A 17,901-nucleotide genomic window follows, 5' to 3' on the forward strand; every position below is an offset into this window, starting at 1 on the left:
TTCAGAATCAAGGCAGGCAAGATGGGTTTAATGTGGCCAGTTTCCTGGCAGCTTTGTCAGTTCTAAGCGCAGTGGAACCGGGGCCCCAGCTGGATCAGGAGGCGCCCGTATGGCTTCTCTTGTTCCAGGCGGAGGATCTGCTGTGCCGCCAGCACTGGTCAAGAGAAGAGGATGGGGCCAGTCAGGGGGAATCCCTGTGGCAGCCTTCAGACCTATGTGTCCTCGCCCCACACATGGGCCCACACATCCCCATACTCACCCAGGAGCAGGTAGAATACCCGGGCGGCCATCCGGCGGGGGCTGAGTGGGGACACCAGGCTGTCGAAATCGGGTTCCCTGTTGGCCTGCAGCTCCTGGGCCACAGCCCTGTAGGGATCAGGAACGGTCAGCTGGAGTCCCAGCCTGCCCACCGCCCCCTCCTTCCCCCCGCAGTGTTTCCCTGCACCTGTACAGGGCCTCCAGTGACAGCAGCTCGGGCTCCAGGGGCAGCACTAAAGGCAGCTCCAGGGCCACTTCCGGGACCTCAGGCACCACAGGCAGTGCAGGGGGCTCGGGCTGCTCTGCCTCAGCCCAGGCCCTGGAAGGACACGGCAGTCACCTTCCAGGGAGCAGGAGAGGTGGCAGCTGTGACATGGATGAGGGCCCCACCCTGAGTTCCCCCGGACTGGTGGCTTACCAGCGTTCTTCTGGGGGGATGAGGCTGATGCGGGACTTCTCTTCCTCCACTGCTTCTAGAGAGAGCTCTGTTGGGAGGGGAAGATCCTGAGTGGGTCTGCTTAGATCAGAGTGGTCGGGACCTTGAGGACCCCTGGTCACACTAGATGTGACTGCTGTGCAGTGACTTGTAAGAAGGAAGAGATCTAGGCTCCCTTTCCTTAAGTGCTCCCTCTAGTGAAAACTGTTCGCAGTTAAGGTACCCGTTCCCTGGGACAGTGGCTGTGGTGGTGGCCCTCTCCCTTCTCCAGGTGCCTACCTGAAGACAGCATGAGGGGCCCGCTGGGCTCCTGGGCCTCCCTTGGGACCTGCAGATGGGAGAATAACTAAGCCCCCGAGATCACAGAAGCACCTGGGGCAGGGTGACGCAGTCTTGGCCTGTGCTTGAGGACAGGACCTGGCACCACTGGCTCGGGTGGGCAGAAGGCAGCCTGTGGGAACTCAGGTGAAGCAGGCTGCTCCCAAAGGAGGAGGAAGGGGATGCAGTTACCTCAATATCGCTCAGAGTTTCCATCCTCCTTTCCTCCTCAGCTGCCACCTCCTCCTCAGGCTCTGGGGGTGGCCTTCTCCTGAGTGCTTCTGGGGGTGGCTGGGCACAGTGGGTCCAGAGAGCCAGCAGTTCTGGGGGGAGCCAGCCAGCTGGGAGGGAGGGGTGGCAGGGATGAGGTCTGAGGTGTGAGGAACACTAAGACAGTGGACTGTGAGTTCAGAAGGCCCCACATGCCAACTCCTTACCATGAGTTGGGGTTCGGAATAGCTCCATGGGACTCCTGATGGTCCTCTCGGGAGGCTGCACCTTTGGCTGCATGGGGGGTGTAGGGGGAGGCCAGAAGCCCAGTTAGGAGGGAGCCCCTCCTCACTGCCCCTTCTCTACTTCCTTGCAAAGCTTTGTTCCAAGACCTCTGATCCCCCCATGCTGGCTCCGGCCCCTGCCTGCCCCGCCTACTGCTAGGTGGTGCCCAGGCATATGCTCCGCGGGGTCACTAAAGGAGGGAGGAGAGTTGACTCTGTAAACCTGGAACACACGCACTTTGAGGATTGTTTCCAGTGCCTCCCCAGCACCTACGGCCCTGAGCCCTCCCTCCAGCACCCGTAGAGCCTGGGCTGCACTCACACACTCCCAGCAGTGGGCTCTGGTTTGCAGTTGTTCCTGGAATTTCTCCCGGGAGATCTGAGTCTCCTTGTCCCAGAACAATAACTGGCGGCGGCGGCGGCGGCGGCGAGCAGGCGGACTCCGAGGATATGGGGGCACTGGAGGCTGCCGCCTCTGAATGGGGAGGGGAGGCAGGGCCAAGGCTACCCATTACTCCTTTTCCTGTCACCTTGGTGGGCTACAAAACAGGCTCCACATCCCCACTCCAGAGGCACCCTGGGAAAGAGCTTGGGCAGGGCCTCTGGGTGCAGCTCTGACCTCACATGGGGGGCCCATCTGGGGAGTGCAGGCTCAATAAAATGGAGTGAACAGGGCACTTTCTACCAATTTGCACAAATCCTAGATAGGCTAGCAGTAGCCCAGGGCTTGGGGAAGCTGAATACAGATGAGCAGCTCTGGGAGAGGAGGACAAAGAGGCGGAGAAAGCTTGGAAGGGGCACTACTCACCTCTGGGCTGAGTGGGGCTGGCAGACGCAGCTCTGGTGGTGGGGTCACCTCTGCAACAACACTCTAGGTCACGGCTCTGCCACAGGAATTTGTCCCAGCAGCCACCCAGGCCAGAAGCTAGAAGGCTTCCCTTCAGCAGGGCCCTGGGTGGCGGCAGCTGTGCACATAGCCCCAGGAAGGCCACAGGCACAATGGGCACTCACCAGTAAGTAGAGCCTCGGGCTCCCAGCCTACTGGCTTCACCTCCTCGGGGGCTGGGACCGGAAGTGGCTCTGCTGCCTCTTCCACCCTGAGGGGAAAATGGGCAGGAGAAATGAGTCCACCCCTCCCAGCACCAGCCCCCTACCTGGCCCAGGGGATCCTGCCCTTACGGTGCGAGAGCTGGAGGTGAGAGCGGGGGTACTGCCATTTCCCCCTCCAGGGCCCGGGGCTCCTCCTTGTACTCTACAAAGAGAAGACTGGGGCTTAGAGTGTACAGGAGGAGCTAGGAGCACTGCCCAGACCCAGCCTGCCCATGCCAGGGCACTGACCCTCTGGGGCCGGACGTGCCCTTCGCTCCCGGGGAGGCCTGCCTCGCCGTTCCTCTAACAGGATCGCTTCATCTTCCTCAGCAATCAGCAGGTCCAGGTCCCGGCGGCTGACCTCTGGGAGATCCTGTTCACCCTGGCAAGAGAGTAAGAAGAGGGGATGCAATCCCCTTGCTGAAAAGGGCAAGTGGCTCTAGGAGACTGGGTCTGAGAGGCGGGCAGCAGGAGGCCCACCGTGCACTGAAGCGCCAGGCACAGGGATGCTGGAATGGAGATGAGAAGGCAGGACTCGCAGACAGGAGGGTAACATGAGGCAGGCGGGGCCACCAGAGGCAGCACTCAGGCCTCAGCCTCTCTGGAAGGGTACAGCTTACCTCGATCTGCAGCATGCGGATGGGCTCTGCCTCCTGGAGGGTGATGGCCTCTGGAGACACCACAGTGACCGGGATCCTGTCTGGAGAGGCAGGATAGTCACATCAGCCCCTCTGCGGCTTTCCAGCTTCCCATGCCATGTGAGGCGGCCAAAGCACAGACTCTGGAATTGAGTCAACCTAGGTTCTAGTCAGGCCCTGGCCAGTCACGGGCAATCTGACCCTGGCTAGGTTGCTCAAGCACTATAGGCCTCACTTTTCTCCTCTGGAGAATGGCAATAAGAATTCTGATCTCGGGCGCCTGGGTGGCTCAGTGGGTTAAGCCTCTGCCTTCGGCTCAGGTCATGATCTCAGGGTCCTGGGATCGAGGCCCACGTCGGGCTCTCTGCTCAGCGGGGAGCCTGCTTTCTCCTCTCTCTCTATGCCTGCCTCTCTGCATACTTGTGATCTCTCTCTCTGTTTCAAATAAATAAAATCTTCAAAAAAAAAAAAAATTCTGATCTCATAGGACTCTTGTGAGGCAGAGATGAGGTGACACAAATGGAATGCCCCTCACAGGGCCTGGCTCTTAAGAGAAGCTCAAAGATGGTCTTCAGTTCTTGGGCCTTCTGAGGCCTCTCCCAGGAAAGAGGCTCTCTGCTCACCAGGCTTCCTAGGCTCCACGGGGACTTCAGGCGGGGCCTCCTCAAGCTCCCTCTCTGGGGTTGCAGCTTCTAGGAGCTGTCGAATCTTTGGAGAGGATTGGGGACGAAAGGGAAGATTCATCCTCAGCCCGTTCTCCCACCTCCACAACCTTATTCAGACAGCAAACGAAAATATTCCTTCATGCTGCAGCTTTGTGACACCAGCACACAGTGAGCCCACTCACCATCTGCTCTCTTTTCCTCCCATTCCTGCCCCCACTATCTAGACTTTGTTCATTTTTCTGTGCAGGAAGCACTGCACCCTTATGTCAAGTGTTGGGGGGTAAAGATCTCAAGAAGCCTATGGTCTAACAGAAAGACCAGTGTGTAGAGGACCCCAGCAAGTCAGCACAAGGGGTGAGACAAGCACACTAGCAATGTGCTCAGTTCCAAAGCAACATCTGGCTCTGGCCAGAGATAAAGCCTCATAGAAAGGGGTAAACACTGGAGTCAGGCCTGCTAAAGACATGTGGGACTTAACTAGTATAGAACAAGGGTGACCGTTAGGGGCATGGAGGGTTGTATGCAGTGGGGAGCCAGAGGTGTCTTTCAAAGAAGGAAGTAGCGTTGTCTTAAGCTGTAAATGTGTCAGGACATGGATAGAGGGAGACATGGGCACAGAAACTTAAGGCTAAGAGATGCTAAGGGCCTGGCTTAGAGCCTTGGCAGTGGGAACTGTGTGGTGAGAAGTTGGGACAAGGGCTGCTTTGTCTGGAGGGGTCTGCCATGACAGTCCCCCAGCACGGACTCCTGGAGGGGAGAGCTATGGCAGGCCCCCTTCCCGAGCCCCACTGTCAGACATAGGAACAGCATTCCCCTTCCACACTGTCAGCTCGCCAGTCTGAGGCATCTGTGGGGAATAAGCCCTACCTGAGGGATACTGAAGGGGCTGGGAAGTGTGGGATCCACAGACATCACCCCAAAAAAGGGGTCTGGAGCACCTTCCAGGGTCTCCATCATGGCCAGGCGGTTAGGAAGCAGCAGGCTGGGTCTGAGACCAAGAGAGAATGTGAGCTGTCCAGCACTGAGGCAGAGGGCCAACCCCGAGGAGGGAGGATCCCCACCAAAGGCTGAGTGGTTCAGTCACCGGGGGCACTTACAGCTCAGTCTCCACCATATCCATGCGGATCTGCAGCTGCGCGCGGTGTAGGCGCTCCAGGATGTGCTGGATGTCCTCTGCCGGCAGGGAGGGCAAGGTGGAGAGCACGCCTCGCCTCGCTGCCGCAGGGCCAGGCGACTCTGCCCCTTATCTAAGCCTTGCCCGCCTTACCTACGAGGTACTGGCATTGCTGAGAATAGACCCGGATCACGCCGATCTGCAGCTGGGCTGACAGATAGAGGGAGAAGCGCGGCCGAGGCAAGCCGGGCAGCGGGGGCTGAACTCGTACCAGCACGTAATTGAGGATCTCCTCACTGTGGGGACAACGTGCCCCGATCACCACTGCTCCAAGGCCTAGCCCCGCAGCCTGGCACACCCCATCCAGCACCACCTCTCCTGCCCACTCAGGCCTGCCCGCTCCTCCCCTTCCCAGCCTTACCAGGTCTTCACCACGTTCACCTTCAGGTACTCGCGCTTCACCAACCGGCTGCCACGAGTCGCTGCCAGCCTGGAAGGGGTGGGGGATGTCAGGCTGGGGCCCCTGGGTGTCCCTCCCAGCGCGCACAGCCCAGGCCTTACCAGATGGTGGCGAAACAGCCAGTGTGGCGCTGAAGCACGTTGGGATAGTAGAACATTGTCCCGCCTGGCTTTCACCCTTGTCCCCACCACTCCTCCGCTGGGGTCTCAATCCGAATTCTTTGTGGCACGGGGCTTCCAAACACTGCCGTCGGGGCAAAGGGCTTGGAGAGGCAGCCGCCGGGGCAGCCCCAGAAAGCCCGGTAAAGGAACGGATAAACACTCAGGTGTAGGTCAACAATTAGGACGAGAAGTAAACAGAGGCGCGGACCGCACACACAGCAGTCGGGAGGCCCCTCTCTGCCGCCGGGAGTGGGTTCCCACGCCGCGTGGCTGCTTCGAACTTACTGAGGCCTTCCGGGTCGGGTTCCAGGTTGGAGAGGCAGAGCTCCCCAAGCGCAGGCCGGGGCTGGGCCCTAGGCCAGGTCCCGAGAGAGAACGGGGTCCTCTGCAGGAGTGCCGGGCTCCCGGGCCTTGCACTCAGCTTATGCACCTGCAGTCCCCGCGGCCCTAGATCCCGCCGCAGGGGGCGCGCGCTCCGGGACTCAGCGCCTCCCTCGTCATTAGATGGCGGCGGCCCCCACAGCAGCCAATGGGGAACAAGACTGGGCTTGGGAATGCTCGGTTTCAGGGCACCAAGTAGCCCGCCTGGGGTCTAGGCAACAGGTGTCTCCCGAGGCAGACAGCGAACCAATCAGAAGAACCCTGCGTGCTGCGGGGGGCTATTGTGAGGTGTCCTGACCAATGGGCTCTCTTTCTAGCCTCTGATAACAAGGGTTCTCGGTAGCACTTCTCTGCCGACCAATGAGCGAGGGGCCAGTCCCAACCTCGCCCCCGCAGCAAGCTTGGTAACAAGGCCGTTTCGACCACTAGAGAAGGTCGGGTCATGCCCAGGGCAAGGGCTCTGCCCCATTCCGGGTGCCTGACCTGAGGTTAGACCTTGCCCTTTCTCCTGAAACCCACCAAATACCAAAGACTGGTCTGCCTCTGTGTCCAGCCTTGAGCTTGTCCTCAGCTGGGCAGGTGGAGACGGTGTGAGGTGGCCTTGGGCACACCGCAGATGAATGAGAAAGAAGTCAGATCTCACAGGAAACATGCTCAGTCATTTCCTAAACTTGAACAACTTGGGCTGTGGGCATGCCCCCTCTGGCTGTTTTCCAGTAGTGAATGTTCTCCCACCTGAAACAGACCTCAGCTTTGTGGGATGCAAGGCATTAATCTCCCCATACAAAAGCCATCTGGCCCAAAAAATTCTTTGTTTTCCCGCCTCCTGCCTTTGTATGCCCCTTGGGTTTGGCTTAAAATGCCCTTTCCAGCCTTGACCCCAGGGCCAGCTTCTGCCTCTAACACTTAGTTAGCTCTTACTGGTGCTGAGCTGACCCTATTTTATTTGTTCCTTCAGTCTATGAGCTCTTGACATTAAGATCTTTTTTTTTTTGTGGGGGGTGGGGGTGCCTGGGTGGCTCAGTTGTTAAGCGGCTGCCTTTGGCTCAGGTCATGATCCCAGGGTCCTGGGGTGGAGTCCCACATCAGGCTCCCTGCTCAGTGGGAAGCCTGCTTCTCCCTCTCCCATTCCCCCTACTTGTGCTCCCTCTCTCCCTCTCCGTCAAATAAATAAAATCTTTAAAAAAAAAAAAGATATATTTTTTTCTTTTTCTTTTTCACCTAGTTCCTGGAAACTAGCACAGGAAACATCTGTCAAATGAATATGCAATTACCCCAAATTTACAACCACAGACAGTCAAGTCTGTGACAGAGTCTGACAGAGATTTCAGAATCTAGTCCTTGTAAGCTCTACAGCACTTGCTTTTACAGATGAGAAAACAGAGAGGCCCACATGACAGTTCTTCCCAGAATACAAAGCTCCCGAATGACAGGCTGGTTGGGAACTCTGCTCTCTTGAATTCCAGCATTTCTAGTACCTATTCCACTGTGCTTGGCTAAATGAGTTTCTACATAATACAAATTGTTTCAATCATGTATGTTGTCACTGTTTATAAGTTCACACTGGGGAACAAAGGTAGATGCATCTGGGGCATCTACCCTTAAGGTACTTAGAAACTAGTGTAGGAGATAACAGTAATTTGTTCACCCATCCCTCCATTCAACAAGAATTTATGAAATGCCTACTATGTGCCATGTACTCCTCTAGGCACTGAAGATAGAGCAATGAACAAAACAAGTCCTTGTTCTCGTGGAGTAGGGAAGAAGAGATGCTAAGTAAGTAGACAAATAGAAATATGTTAAGTGGTGATCAGTGCCATGAGAACAATGAGGCAGCATAGGAGAACAGAGGGTAGTGAGGGCTGCTGTCTAGGTAGGGTGCTCGGGGAAGCCTTCTCTGAAGAGAAGAGACAAAATGCATCTACCTGAAGGAAAAATATTCTACACAAAAGAACCAGCAAGTACAAAGGTCCTGAGGCAGAAATGTGATGGGTTCAAGGAGCCTGGAGCTAGAATCGTAAGGGGTGAGGTTAGAGGAGAATAGGAGCCACATCACAAGGACTGTGGAGGCCACTGTAAGGATTTGGGCTTTTACTCTGAATGAGTCAAGAGCCAATGGGGGGTTTTGAGCAGAGGAATGACATGAGATTTATGCGTTAAGAGGATCTCTACTGTGTTGAGAGAATAGTGGAGGTAGAAAAGATGTAGATGGAAACAGAAAGAGATGTGAGAGATGACAGTAGGTTATTCCAAAGTGTTAGTCATGGAAGCAGAGAAAACTGGTCAGATTCTGGATAGATTCTGAAGGAATAACAATGAGCTCTGCTGATGAACTGGATATGGGATGTGACAGAAAATGGAAGAGGACACTATATAATCATAAATGCAACAATCCAACAAGAAGATAAAACAATTGTAAGTATTTATGCACCCAACATGGGAGCACCCAAATACATAAAGCAGTTAATAACAAACATAAAGGAAGTCATCAGTAGTAATACAGTAACAGAAGGGGACTTTAGCCCTCACTTACACCAATGGACAGATCATCTAAACAGAAAGTCAATAAGGAAACAGTGGCTTTGAATGACACATTGGACCAGATGGATTTAACAGATATATTCAGAACATTCCATCCTAAAACAGCAGAATACACATTCTTTTCAAGTGCACATGGAACATTCTCCAGAATACATTACACATTAGGCTATAAAACAAGCCTCAACAAATTCAAAAGTACCAAAGTCCCACCATGCATCTTTTATTTTTTTTAAAGATTTTATTTATTTATTTGACAGAGAGAGAGATCACAAGTGGGCAGAGAGGCAGGCAGAGAGAGGGGGAAGCAGGCTCACAGCCAAGAGGGGAGCCAAGATCGTGACCCAAGCCGAAGGCAGAGGCCCAACCCACTGAGCCACCCAGGTGCCCCCCATGCATCTTTTTAACCACAACACTATGAAACTAGAAATCAACCATAAGAAAAAAATCTGGAAAGATCACAAATATATGGAGATTAAATAACATGCTACTAAACAATGAATGGGTCAACCAAGAAATGAAAAAGGATATAAAAAAAATACATAGAGACAAATGAAAATTAAGACACACAATGGTCCAGGGATACCTAAGTGGCTCAGCCAGTTAAGCATCTGCTTTCAGCTCAGGCCATGATCTCAGAGTCCTGGGATCAAGCCCTGTGCACTGGGCTCCTTGCTCACTGGGGAACCTACTTCTCCCTCTGCCTGCTGCTCCTCCTGCTCCCCCCTTTCTCACAAATAAATAAATAAAATATTCTAAAAAAAACCCAAAAAACTCACAATGGTCCCAAATTGTTGGGATGCAGCAAAAGCAGTTCTAAGGAGACTTCTAGCAGTACAGGCCTACTTCAAGAAGCATGAAAAATCTCAAATAAACCTTATACCTAAAGCTAGAGCTAGAAAAAGAAGAACAAAACCCAAACCAATAGAAGGAAAGAAGGAAATAATAAAGATCAGAGCAGAAATAAATGAAATAGTAAAAATTAAATTTAAAAAAGGATAGATAGGGGCGCCTGCGTGGCTCAGTGGGTTAAGCCTCTGCCTTCAGCTCAGGTCATGATCTCAGGGTCCTGGGATCTAGCCCTGTGTGGGGCTCTCTGCTCGACAGAGAGCCGGTTCCCCGCCGCCTACTTGTAATATTTCTGGGTCAAGTAAGTAAATAAAATTTTTTAAAAAGGATAGATCAATAAAACTAGGAGCTGGTTCTTTGAAAAGATTAACAAAATTGATAAATCTTTAGCTAGACTCATTAAAAAAAAAGAGGACTTAAATAAAATCGGAAATGAAAAAGGGAAAATAATCAACACCACAGAAATACAAAAGATTATCAAAGAATATTATGAAGAATTATATACCAACAAATTGGACAATCTAGAAGATATGGGTAAATTCCTGGAGACACAACTGAATCAGAGAGAAATAGAAAATTTGAACAGACTTATTACCAGCAATGAAATTGAATCAGTAATCAAAAAACTGTCAACAAACAAAAGTCTAGGACTGGATGCTTCACAGGTGAATTCTACCAAACATTTAAAAAAGAGTTAATTCCTATTCTTTCAAAGTATTCCAAAAAACAGAGGTGCCTGGGTGGCTCAGTCAGTTAAGTGTCTGCCTTTGGCTCAGGTCATGATCCCAGAGTCCTGGATTAAACCCCACGTTGGGCTCCCTGCTCAGTGGTAAGCCTGCTTCTTCCTCTTCTGTTCCCCTGCTTGTTTTCTTCCTCTGTCAAATAAGTAAATAAAATCTTTAAAAAAAAAAAAAAGTAGAAGAGGAAGGAATGCTTCCAAATCCATTGTATGAGGCCAGCATCACCCTGATACCAAAACCTGACAAAGACACCACAAAAAAAGAAAACTATAGGCCAGTAGTTCTGATGAATAGAGAAGCAAAAGTAGTCCTCAACAAAATATAAGCAAACTGAATCTAACTAAAGAAATTATTCATCACGGTAAAGTGGGATTCATTCCTGGGTTGCAAGGGTGGTTCAATATTTGCAAATCTATCATGATATGTCATATCAATAAGAGAAAGGATAAAAAACGTGATCGTTGAATAAGCACAGAAAAAACATTTGATAAAGTACAACATTCACTCATGATAAAAACCCTCAACAACATAGGAATAGAGGGAAAATACCACAACATTATAAAGGCCATATATGAAAAACCCACAGTTAACAGCATGCTCAATGGGGAAAAACTGAAAGCTTTTTCCCTAAGGTCAGGAACTAGGTAAGGATGTCCACTCTCACAACTTTTTTTTTTTTTTTTAAAGATTTTATTTATTTATTTGACAGAGATCACAAGTAGGCAGAGAGGCAGGCAGAAAAAGAGAGGGGGAAGCAGGCTCCCTGCTGAGCAGAGAGCCCGATGCGGGGCTCGATCCCAGGACTCTGGGATCATGACCTGAGCCGAAGGCAGAGGCTTAGCCCTCTGAGCCACCCAGGTGCCCCCACTCTCACAACTTTTATTCAACATAGTACTGGAAGTCTTAGCCACTGCAATCAGACAAGAAAAAGGAATAAAAGGCATCCAAAATTGGTAAGGAAGGAGTAAAATTTTTACTATTTGCAGATGACATCATAGTATATATATAAAACCCTAAAAACTCCAAGAAACTACTAGAACGATCAATGAATTCAGTAAGGTCACAGAATACAAAATCAATGTACAGAAATCCATTGCATTTCTATGCACTAATAACAAAGCAGCAGAAAGAGAAATTAAGAAAACAATCCTATTTACAATTGTACCCAAAGTAATAAAATACCCAAGAATAAACCTAATCAAAGAGGTAAAAGATATGTATTCTAAACTATAAAACACTGATGAAAGAAACTGAATATTACACAAAGAAATGGAGACATTCCATGCTCATGAACTGGATGAACAAATATTGTTAAAAAGTCTGTACTACCCAAACCAGTCTACAGATTTAGTGCAATCCCTATCAAAATAGCAACAATATTTTTCAAAGAACTAGAACAAACAATCCTAAAATTTGTATGCAACCACAAAAGACCTCGAATAGCCAAAGCAATCCTGAAAAAGAAAAGCAAAGCTGGAGGCATCATAATTCCAGATTTCGGGGCACCTGGGTGGTTCAGTGGGTTAAAGCCTCTGCTTTCAGCTCAGGTCATGATCCCAGGGTCCTGGGATTGAGCCCCGCATCGGGCTCTCTGCTCAACAGGGAGACTGCTTCCCACCCCGTTCTCTTTCTGCCTGCCTCTCTGTCTACTTGTGATCTCTGTCAAATAAATAAATAAAATCTAAAAAAAAAAAAAAAATTCCAGACTTCAAGTTATATTACAAAGCTGTAGTCATCAAAACTGTATGGTACTGGCATAAAAACAGACAAGTAACGGGGTGCCTGTGTGGTGCAGTTGGTTGAGCGTCCAACTCTGGATTCTGGCTCAGGTCATGATCTCAGGGTCCTGTGACTGAGTCCCATGTCTGGCTCTGCGATCAGTGGAGGGTCTGCTTCAGAGTCTCTCTCCCTCTCCCTCTGCCCTCCCACTTATGCTCGCTCACTCTCTAAAATAAATAAATACTTTAAAAAATAGACATATTGACCAATGGAACAGAATAGAGAGCCCAGCAATAAACCCATAATTATATGGTCAATGAATCTTCAACATAGGAGGCAAGAATATACAATGGGAAAAACACGGTCTCTTCAACAAATGATGGTGGGAAAACTAGACAGCAACATGCAAAAGAACGCATCTGGACCACTTTCTTATACCATACATAAAAATAAACTGAACACAGATCAAGGACCTAAATGTGAGGCTTAAAACCATAAAAATCTTAGAAGAGAGCACAGGCAGTAATTTCTCTGACATCAGCTGTACCATTTTTCTAGCTATGTCTTCTGAGGCAAGGAAACAAAAGCAAAAATAAGCTACTGGGACTACATCAAAATAAAAAGCTTCTGCACAGCAAGGAAACCATCAACAAAACTAAAAGGCAACATACTGAGTGGGAGAAAATATCTGCGAATGACATATCTCATAAAGTGTTAGTATCTAAAATATATAAAGAATGTATGCAACTCAACACCAAAAAACCCCCAAATAGTTCAATTAAAAAATGGGCAGAAGACATGTCTTCTGCAAAGAAGACATCCAGATGGGCAACAGATATATGGAGAAATGCTCAACATCATATCATCAGGGAAATGCAAATCAAAACCACAATGAGTTACCACCTCACACCTCTCAGACTGGCTAAAAATAAAAAACACAAGAAACAACAGGTGCTGGAGAGGATGTGGAGAAAAAGGAAGCCTGTGCACTGTGAGTGGGAATGCAAACCAGTGCAGCCATTGCAGACAACACTATGGAGGTTCCTTAATAAATTAAAAATAGAACTACTGGGGCACCTGGATGGCTCAGTGGGTTAAGCTGCTGCCTTTGGCTCAGGTCATGATTCCAGGGTCTTGGGATAGAGCCCCACATCAGGCTCCCTGCTCAGTAGGGAGTCTGCTTCTCCCTCTACCGTTTCCCCCTGCTTGAGCTCACTTTCTCTCTCTCAAATAAATAAAATCTTTAAAAGTAATAAAAATAGAACTACTATATGATCCAGTAATTCCACTACAGGGTATTTACCCAAAGAATATGTAAGCACTAATTCAAAAGGATACGCACACCCTTATGTTTATAGCATTATCTACAATAGCCAAACTATGAAAGCAGCCCAGGTATCCACTGATAAATGGATAAAAAATTGTATACGTGAAAACTAATTTAATGCTGTGTGTTCTTTATACTGGAATTAAAATTAAAAAGAAAGGGAAAGCAAGAAAATGGAAGTCAAGGTGATAGCAAGTGCAAAGAAGGGCCAGGAGGGATTTTAGCAAATTGAGGGCACTGTACACTCAGTGCCTGCATTCTTCCCTGCTAATGCAGATGCCTGTTTGGATTCTTGGCTTCTCAGGAGGATGATGGGCAAGACTGAAGAGGAGGAAAGTCCAGGGAGGCAGCAAGGCTCGAAGGCAGCACTGGAGTTTGTCAAATGCAACAGCAAGAAGATCCTTGAGGATCTAGATGTGCTGGGCTTTGATCATGTAGTTGAGCCATGGGAGGCTTCTAAGAGCGGTATGACAGGGAAGAGCTTGATCTGGGAGGCCCCCTCCTCTAAGCTGGTGTCCCCTGCAGAAGGGGGAAGCTGCAGGCAGTGGCATCAGCTAAGTGGTGGCTTAGGTCTGAACTGGTCTGCTGGACGTGAGTGGAGAGGTAGGATGACAAGTGGCCTGTGAAGGGAGAACTTTCAGTTTGGTGGCAAAAGAAACACAGGCATAAGGGAGACGAGTGTCAAATGATTTGGAGCTCTCAGATCTCAGCCAATAGTGTTGGTGACATGGCAGTCTAGGCCAGATGGTCTTTTGTGGGGCTTAGGTAGGGCAAGGAAACCAGGTTGGGGGTCCCTTTCTGTCGGGGTGACAGTGCCCCATGTGCTGGAAGAAGAGGCACCGGGGCCTGGTCTCCCTCCGCTGAGGGGGCTCAGCAGCCCTCTGATTCCCCTCAGCTCCTCCTTTGGTTCCCCCTCCCTTCCTAGGCCCCAGGGTCCCTAGGCCATAGTTTGAGGGCAACTTCAAGTTCTCTTGTTCATTTAGACCTCCCGCCTGGAGTCCCCCAAATCAGAGACCTCTAGCCAAGATCAGCGGAACCCAGATTTTTCCAAGTGAAGCTGGTGGCAACAGCTGCTGTGGGCTGTGTTCTTCTTGGTGGCTAAACTTGATCCTCTCCCTGGGCCCAGAACCCACAGAGCAAAGAAGCATCTTAGCCAGAACCTCAGTTGGAGAAGAGGAAAGGGGCCCAGAGAGGTCAGTGGGAGGAGAACCCAAGTACCTCACTCTCAAATTACGTCTTTAGCACTTCCCGGTCACCCCTGCTACCTTTTCATCCCAACAAAGCAGATACTGACTCCTCTTTCAATAAAGTTTTATTTTAAACCCCCTAGTGAAGATCTAAGAAGAAAATATAAAGTGCTTAGCCTTAGGGGTGGGGGAAAATGAAAGGTACCCTGAGTTCACACCATTTGGACTTTTCCAGGTTAGTTCCTCAGAGATGAAAGAAGGCGTATCTCAAAAAAAAAAAAAAAAAAAAAAAGAAAGAAAGAAAGAAAAAAAGAAAGAAAAAGTGGTGGGGTGGATAAAAATCACTGTTGGATTCTCCACCAGCCAGGTACATCGGCAGTTCAAGGACGTATCCATCAGAGACAACCACTGAGAATTAGCACGAGGGAGGCAGGTCAACGGTGTGGAGAATGAGTCTCTTTCAAAGGAGATAGGAGGAAGAGAGAGGCAAGGAGGAAAGTGGGTCCCCCAGGCTCTGCAGCAGGGACAGAGAGGCTGCCTGTTCCTCTGGAGTCTCCTCCAGCAAATGTCGGGCAAAGGCCTGCTCCATCTGTGCCAGAAAAGGTGGGGAAGAGATGGTCATGAGCACAGCTGGGGAAGACACTACCCTAGGAGCACCTTTCCCTCCGGAGGCCCCTTCTTCTCCTGGAACACCCCACCCCACCCCACCCCACCCACACAGGCAGGCTTGGTCTCCCCCCACCCTGAACTCACCTGCACTGTGATAAGACTCTTTGGGTTTGGGGTACGGCTGGGGCTGGGGCTCTCCTCCCAGAAATTCAGTGTCACCTGGAACTTGGGTGGGGGCCCAAGGCCCTGGAAGTACCTGGCCAAGTCTGATGAAAAGAGAAAGGGTCAAGGGTTTGAAGCAAGAAAGAGAAGAGAGAAGCCACAGGCAGGAAGGGAATAGAGGGGGCCCATCCTGGAGAAAGAGCAGTGACTGCAAGGCCAAATGGAGATCAGGGCTAGAACAGGAGCTGCAGGGTCACGAGCTGTTTCCTCATACCAGGAGAAATGCCAGCAACTCTGCTGCTATTCACCCATATGCAAATAGGAAAGGGTGCCCCTTCACCAAGTAAGAAGTGTTTGGAGGTACCTGGTTTTTAATACAGCCTGCAAAGCTCTCTGCTATAAGAGCTTAGAGTCCTCATAGCAGCAGCCTGGGCTGCTACCACACAGGGGCTCCCCTCTCTGTCGCCTGCTCACAACCCTGCTACCAAGGACACCCATGGCCCTGGCACGCTCCTGCCCTGCATCTCCTATACTTCTGGCACCTACTCCTAAGGTCAGATTTCAGATTCAGAGATGAATGGAGGCAGGAAGTGGAACTGCAGGAATGGATGGGAGAAGGCCAATCAGGGTTGCTGCCTAGGGTGTAGCCGGGCTGGTGTGGGTAATGTGCACCAGCTCTCCCAAAGGTGTCAATGGTGTGTATGCAAGTATAGATGCTGGGGAGGGCCTGGGAGCACACCTTTCCACTACTGTCAGGTGCCATGCGGGGGGCAATCCCCGAGATGGGACTTGCCTGCTCAGCTCCACCTGTGCCTTATCTTCTGAGGCCTGGGCTGGGGAAGGGCAGCTGCCAGGGCTGAGCACACAGCCCCCCAGGCTGTGCACTGTGCAAGTACAGGATGCCATGCATGAGCTATAAGGAAGGATCTACTGGAGGAAACAGGGTGGTGGCAGAGCCTACCAGGTCCAGTAGAGGGGAACTAAGGGGCGGGGGCAGGGACTCCGCTCAGCTGGAACAGCCTTACCTCTGCAGAAGTAGGTGGTTCGGAAGAGCTCCACGCACTCATTGCTGGGCAGCAGATGTGGGCCTGGACCGGGCGGTGCCTGGGGCGCGTTCCAGGAGACAGGGATAGGGCAGAGGCGCTGCACGAAGAGGCCCCGGGAGTTGCTGGCGACCAGGACGCCCCTCTCGATCTGGCTCAGCAGGCGCTGGGTAGGCTCCCTTGGGTCAGGCTTGGGAAAGACCACCTGCTCCATTCCGCACTGGGAGCCTGAGGGCTCAGCCACCAGGCGGCAGTCCAGGCTCTGCACCTGGGCTTCTCCCACGACACGCCCGCCATAGATGAAGGTGAGCAGCAGAGAGTAGTCTGCAGACAAAGAACCACCAGCTGCACCTGGCCTGCACCTGGCCTTCACCCTCGGGGTCGGCCTGGTCAGCACCAGGGCCTGAGGGGACCAGGAGGGGCTCCTTGCAAATCCCACATCCTCATCTTGTGGGTGAGAAATATGAGGTCCAAAGAGGGAAACCAAGTGTGGGCTGGGGCCCTGGCTACCCCTTCTGAGGTTAGAGGAGGCATCTCCCTCCTTATCTGCCCTCTTGCCAGCCCCACCAGCCAAGGAGCTTCCTGTCAGACTTTCCCATCACTCAGGAGGGGAGGTGATACATAAATGCCCAGAGGACTCAGGGCTTAATGCCCAGGGTCTTATAGTTTGTAAGAAGGTCCCAGAGACCGGGGCTCTGCTTGACCCATGGGAATTCATGTCTCAAAGTGGATTTCCAGGGAACAGAGTGAATAGGGGGTACTTTTGAGAGCTGAGCTGTTTGGAGTCTGGAGTCTGGCCTGGTGTACTGCCTAGAAACCAGTGCCTCTGTCGGGGTAAGGGGGGCCCAGTTTGCTACAAGCCCCGACAGATACAGTAATACATGCATGACTCCCGGGAGACAAGCTGGGGAGACAGGGAGCAGGGATAAGTCAGAAACGCCACACACCTGAGTCTGGAGGAGGCAGAAACTCCAATGACACCTGATCTCCTTGGAAAGGGGCACCTTCAGTTGTGTCCGCACCTATCGGGGAAGCAGGGGCATATGGTTCAGGATGGGAATGGGGAGTCCTTGGGCCAGAGGCTGTGGCACAGGGGTGACAAAAAGAGGCAGAGGACGTGGTACCTTCCTGAGGCTCAGGGCTGTTGCTGCTGCTGCTGCTGCTCCCAAAGTTTGAATGGCCTGTTCCCCCATTGGCCCCCACCTCCTCCTGCAGACACAGTGTCTATCGTTGGCCCACCTCTCACCTAATTACTGTCCTGCCCCCTCCCCCGTTCCCTCCCCAGTGCTTACATTTCTGAGGGGGTCCTCAAGCCAGGAGGGACTGAGCATGCAGTTCTTTGTGGTGCCCTCCTCCTCCTCCTTCTCAGAGGACACAGAACTGTGACTTCGCTTTGATGGTGACTTCTGGGTCCCTGGCTGGGCTGTGGAATATCGTGGAGGGGGAGACAAATGTCAGAGTCTTTTCAATTTTTTTTTTAAAAGATTTTATTTTGGGGCGTCTGGGTGGCTCAGTGGGTTAAAGCCTCTGCCTTCGCCTCAGGTCATGATCCCAGGGTCCTGGGATCGAGCCCCGCATCGGGCTCTCTGCTCTGCAGGGAACCTGCTTCCTCCTCTCTCTCTGCCTGCCTCTCTGCCTACTTGTGATCTCTGTCTGTCAAATAAATAAATAAAATCTTAAAAAAAAAAAAAAGATTTTATTTATTTATTTGAC

The 17,901-nt window shown here is 51.1% G+C and overlaps 2 protein-coding genes across 5 annotated transcripts in view; both read right to left on the minus strand.

Annotated features, from left to right (window-relative positions):
• Positions 1-7: 7 nt before the first annotated feature.
• REC8 (REC8 meiotic recombination protein) lies at positions 8-6,918 on the minus strand. 3 transcript variants are annotated; one of them, XM_032856295.1, is made up of 19 exons: positions 5,574-6,918; positions 5,434-5,502; positions 5,166-5,308; positions 4,996-5,071; positions 4,766-4,886; positions 3,857-3,941; positions 3,216-3,295; positions 2,887-2,977; positions 2,686-2,758; positions 2,518-2,603; positions 2,315-2,364; positions 1,829-1,981; positions 1,450-1,516; positions 1,205-1,353; positions 974-1,022; positions 677-743; positions 446-577; positions 260-366; positions 8-154 (listed from the first exon to the last, which is right to left on the minus strand). In XM_032856295.1, the coding sequence occupies exons 1-19, from the start codon at positions 5,627-5,629 to the stop codon at positions 63-65; spliced, it is 1,746 nt and encodes a 581-aa protein (XP_032712186.1). In that variant the 5' UTR covers positions 5,630-6,918; the 3' UTR covers positions 8-62. The 3 variants fall into 3 exon arrangements, with proteins under 3 accessions (XP_032712186.1, XP_032712185.1, XP_032712187.1); XM_032856294.1 differs by having other exon boundaries at positions 2,845-2,977; XM_032856296.1 differs by lacking the exons at positions 8-154; positions 260-366 and having other exon boundaries at positions 496-580; positions 664-743; positions 2,845-2,977.
• A 7,810-nt stretch (positions 6,919-14,728) lies between these two features.
• The window catches only part of IRF9 (interferon regulatory factor 9), a 5,772-nt gene continuing 2,599 nt past the window's right edge, over positions 14,729-17,901 (minus strand). Inside the window, exons 4-9 of one of the 2 annotated variants that reach the window (XM_032856298.1) lie at positions 17,481-17,611; positions 17,313-17,397; positions 17,136-17,210; positions 16,171-16,512; positions 15,128-15,249; positions 14,733-14,963 (exon numbers count right to left, since the gene is read on the minus strand). In XM_032856298.1, the coding sequence (XP_032712189.1) occupies positions 14,835-14,963; positions 15,128-15,249; positions 16,171-16,512; positions 17,136-17,210; positions 17,313-17,397; positions 17,481-17,611 (884 nt within the window). In that variant the 3' untranslated portion in view covers positions 14,733-14,834. Of the gene's footprint in view, positions 14,964-15,127; positions 15,250-16,170; positions 16,513-17,135; positions 17,211-17,312; positions 17,398-17,480; positions 17,612-17,901 lie in introns of both variants that reach the window. The other variant, XM_032856299.1, reaches the window with a different exon arrangement.

The sequence above is a fragment of the Lontra canadensis genome, unplaced genomic scaffold (assembly GCF_010015895.1).
Source record: "Lontra canadensis isolate GAN:19392208 unplaced genomic scaffold, GSC_riverotter_1.0 scaffold12, whole genome shotgun sequence".
Taxonomy (NCBI): domain Eukaryota; kingdom Metazoa; phylum Chordata; class Mammalia; order Carnivora; family Mustelidae; genus Lontra; species Lontra canadensis.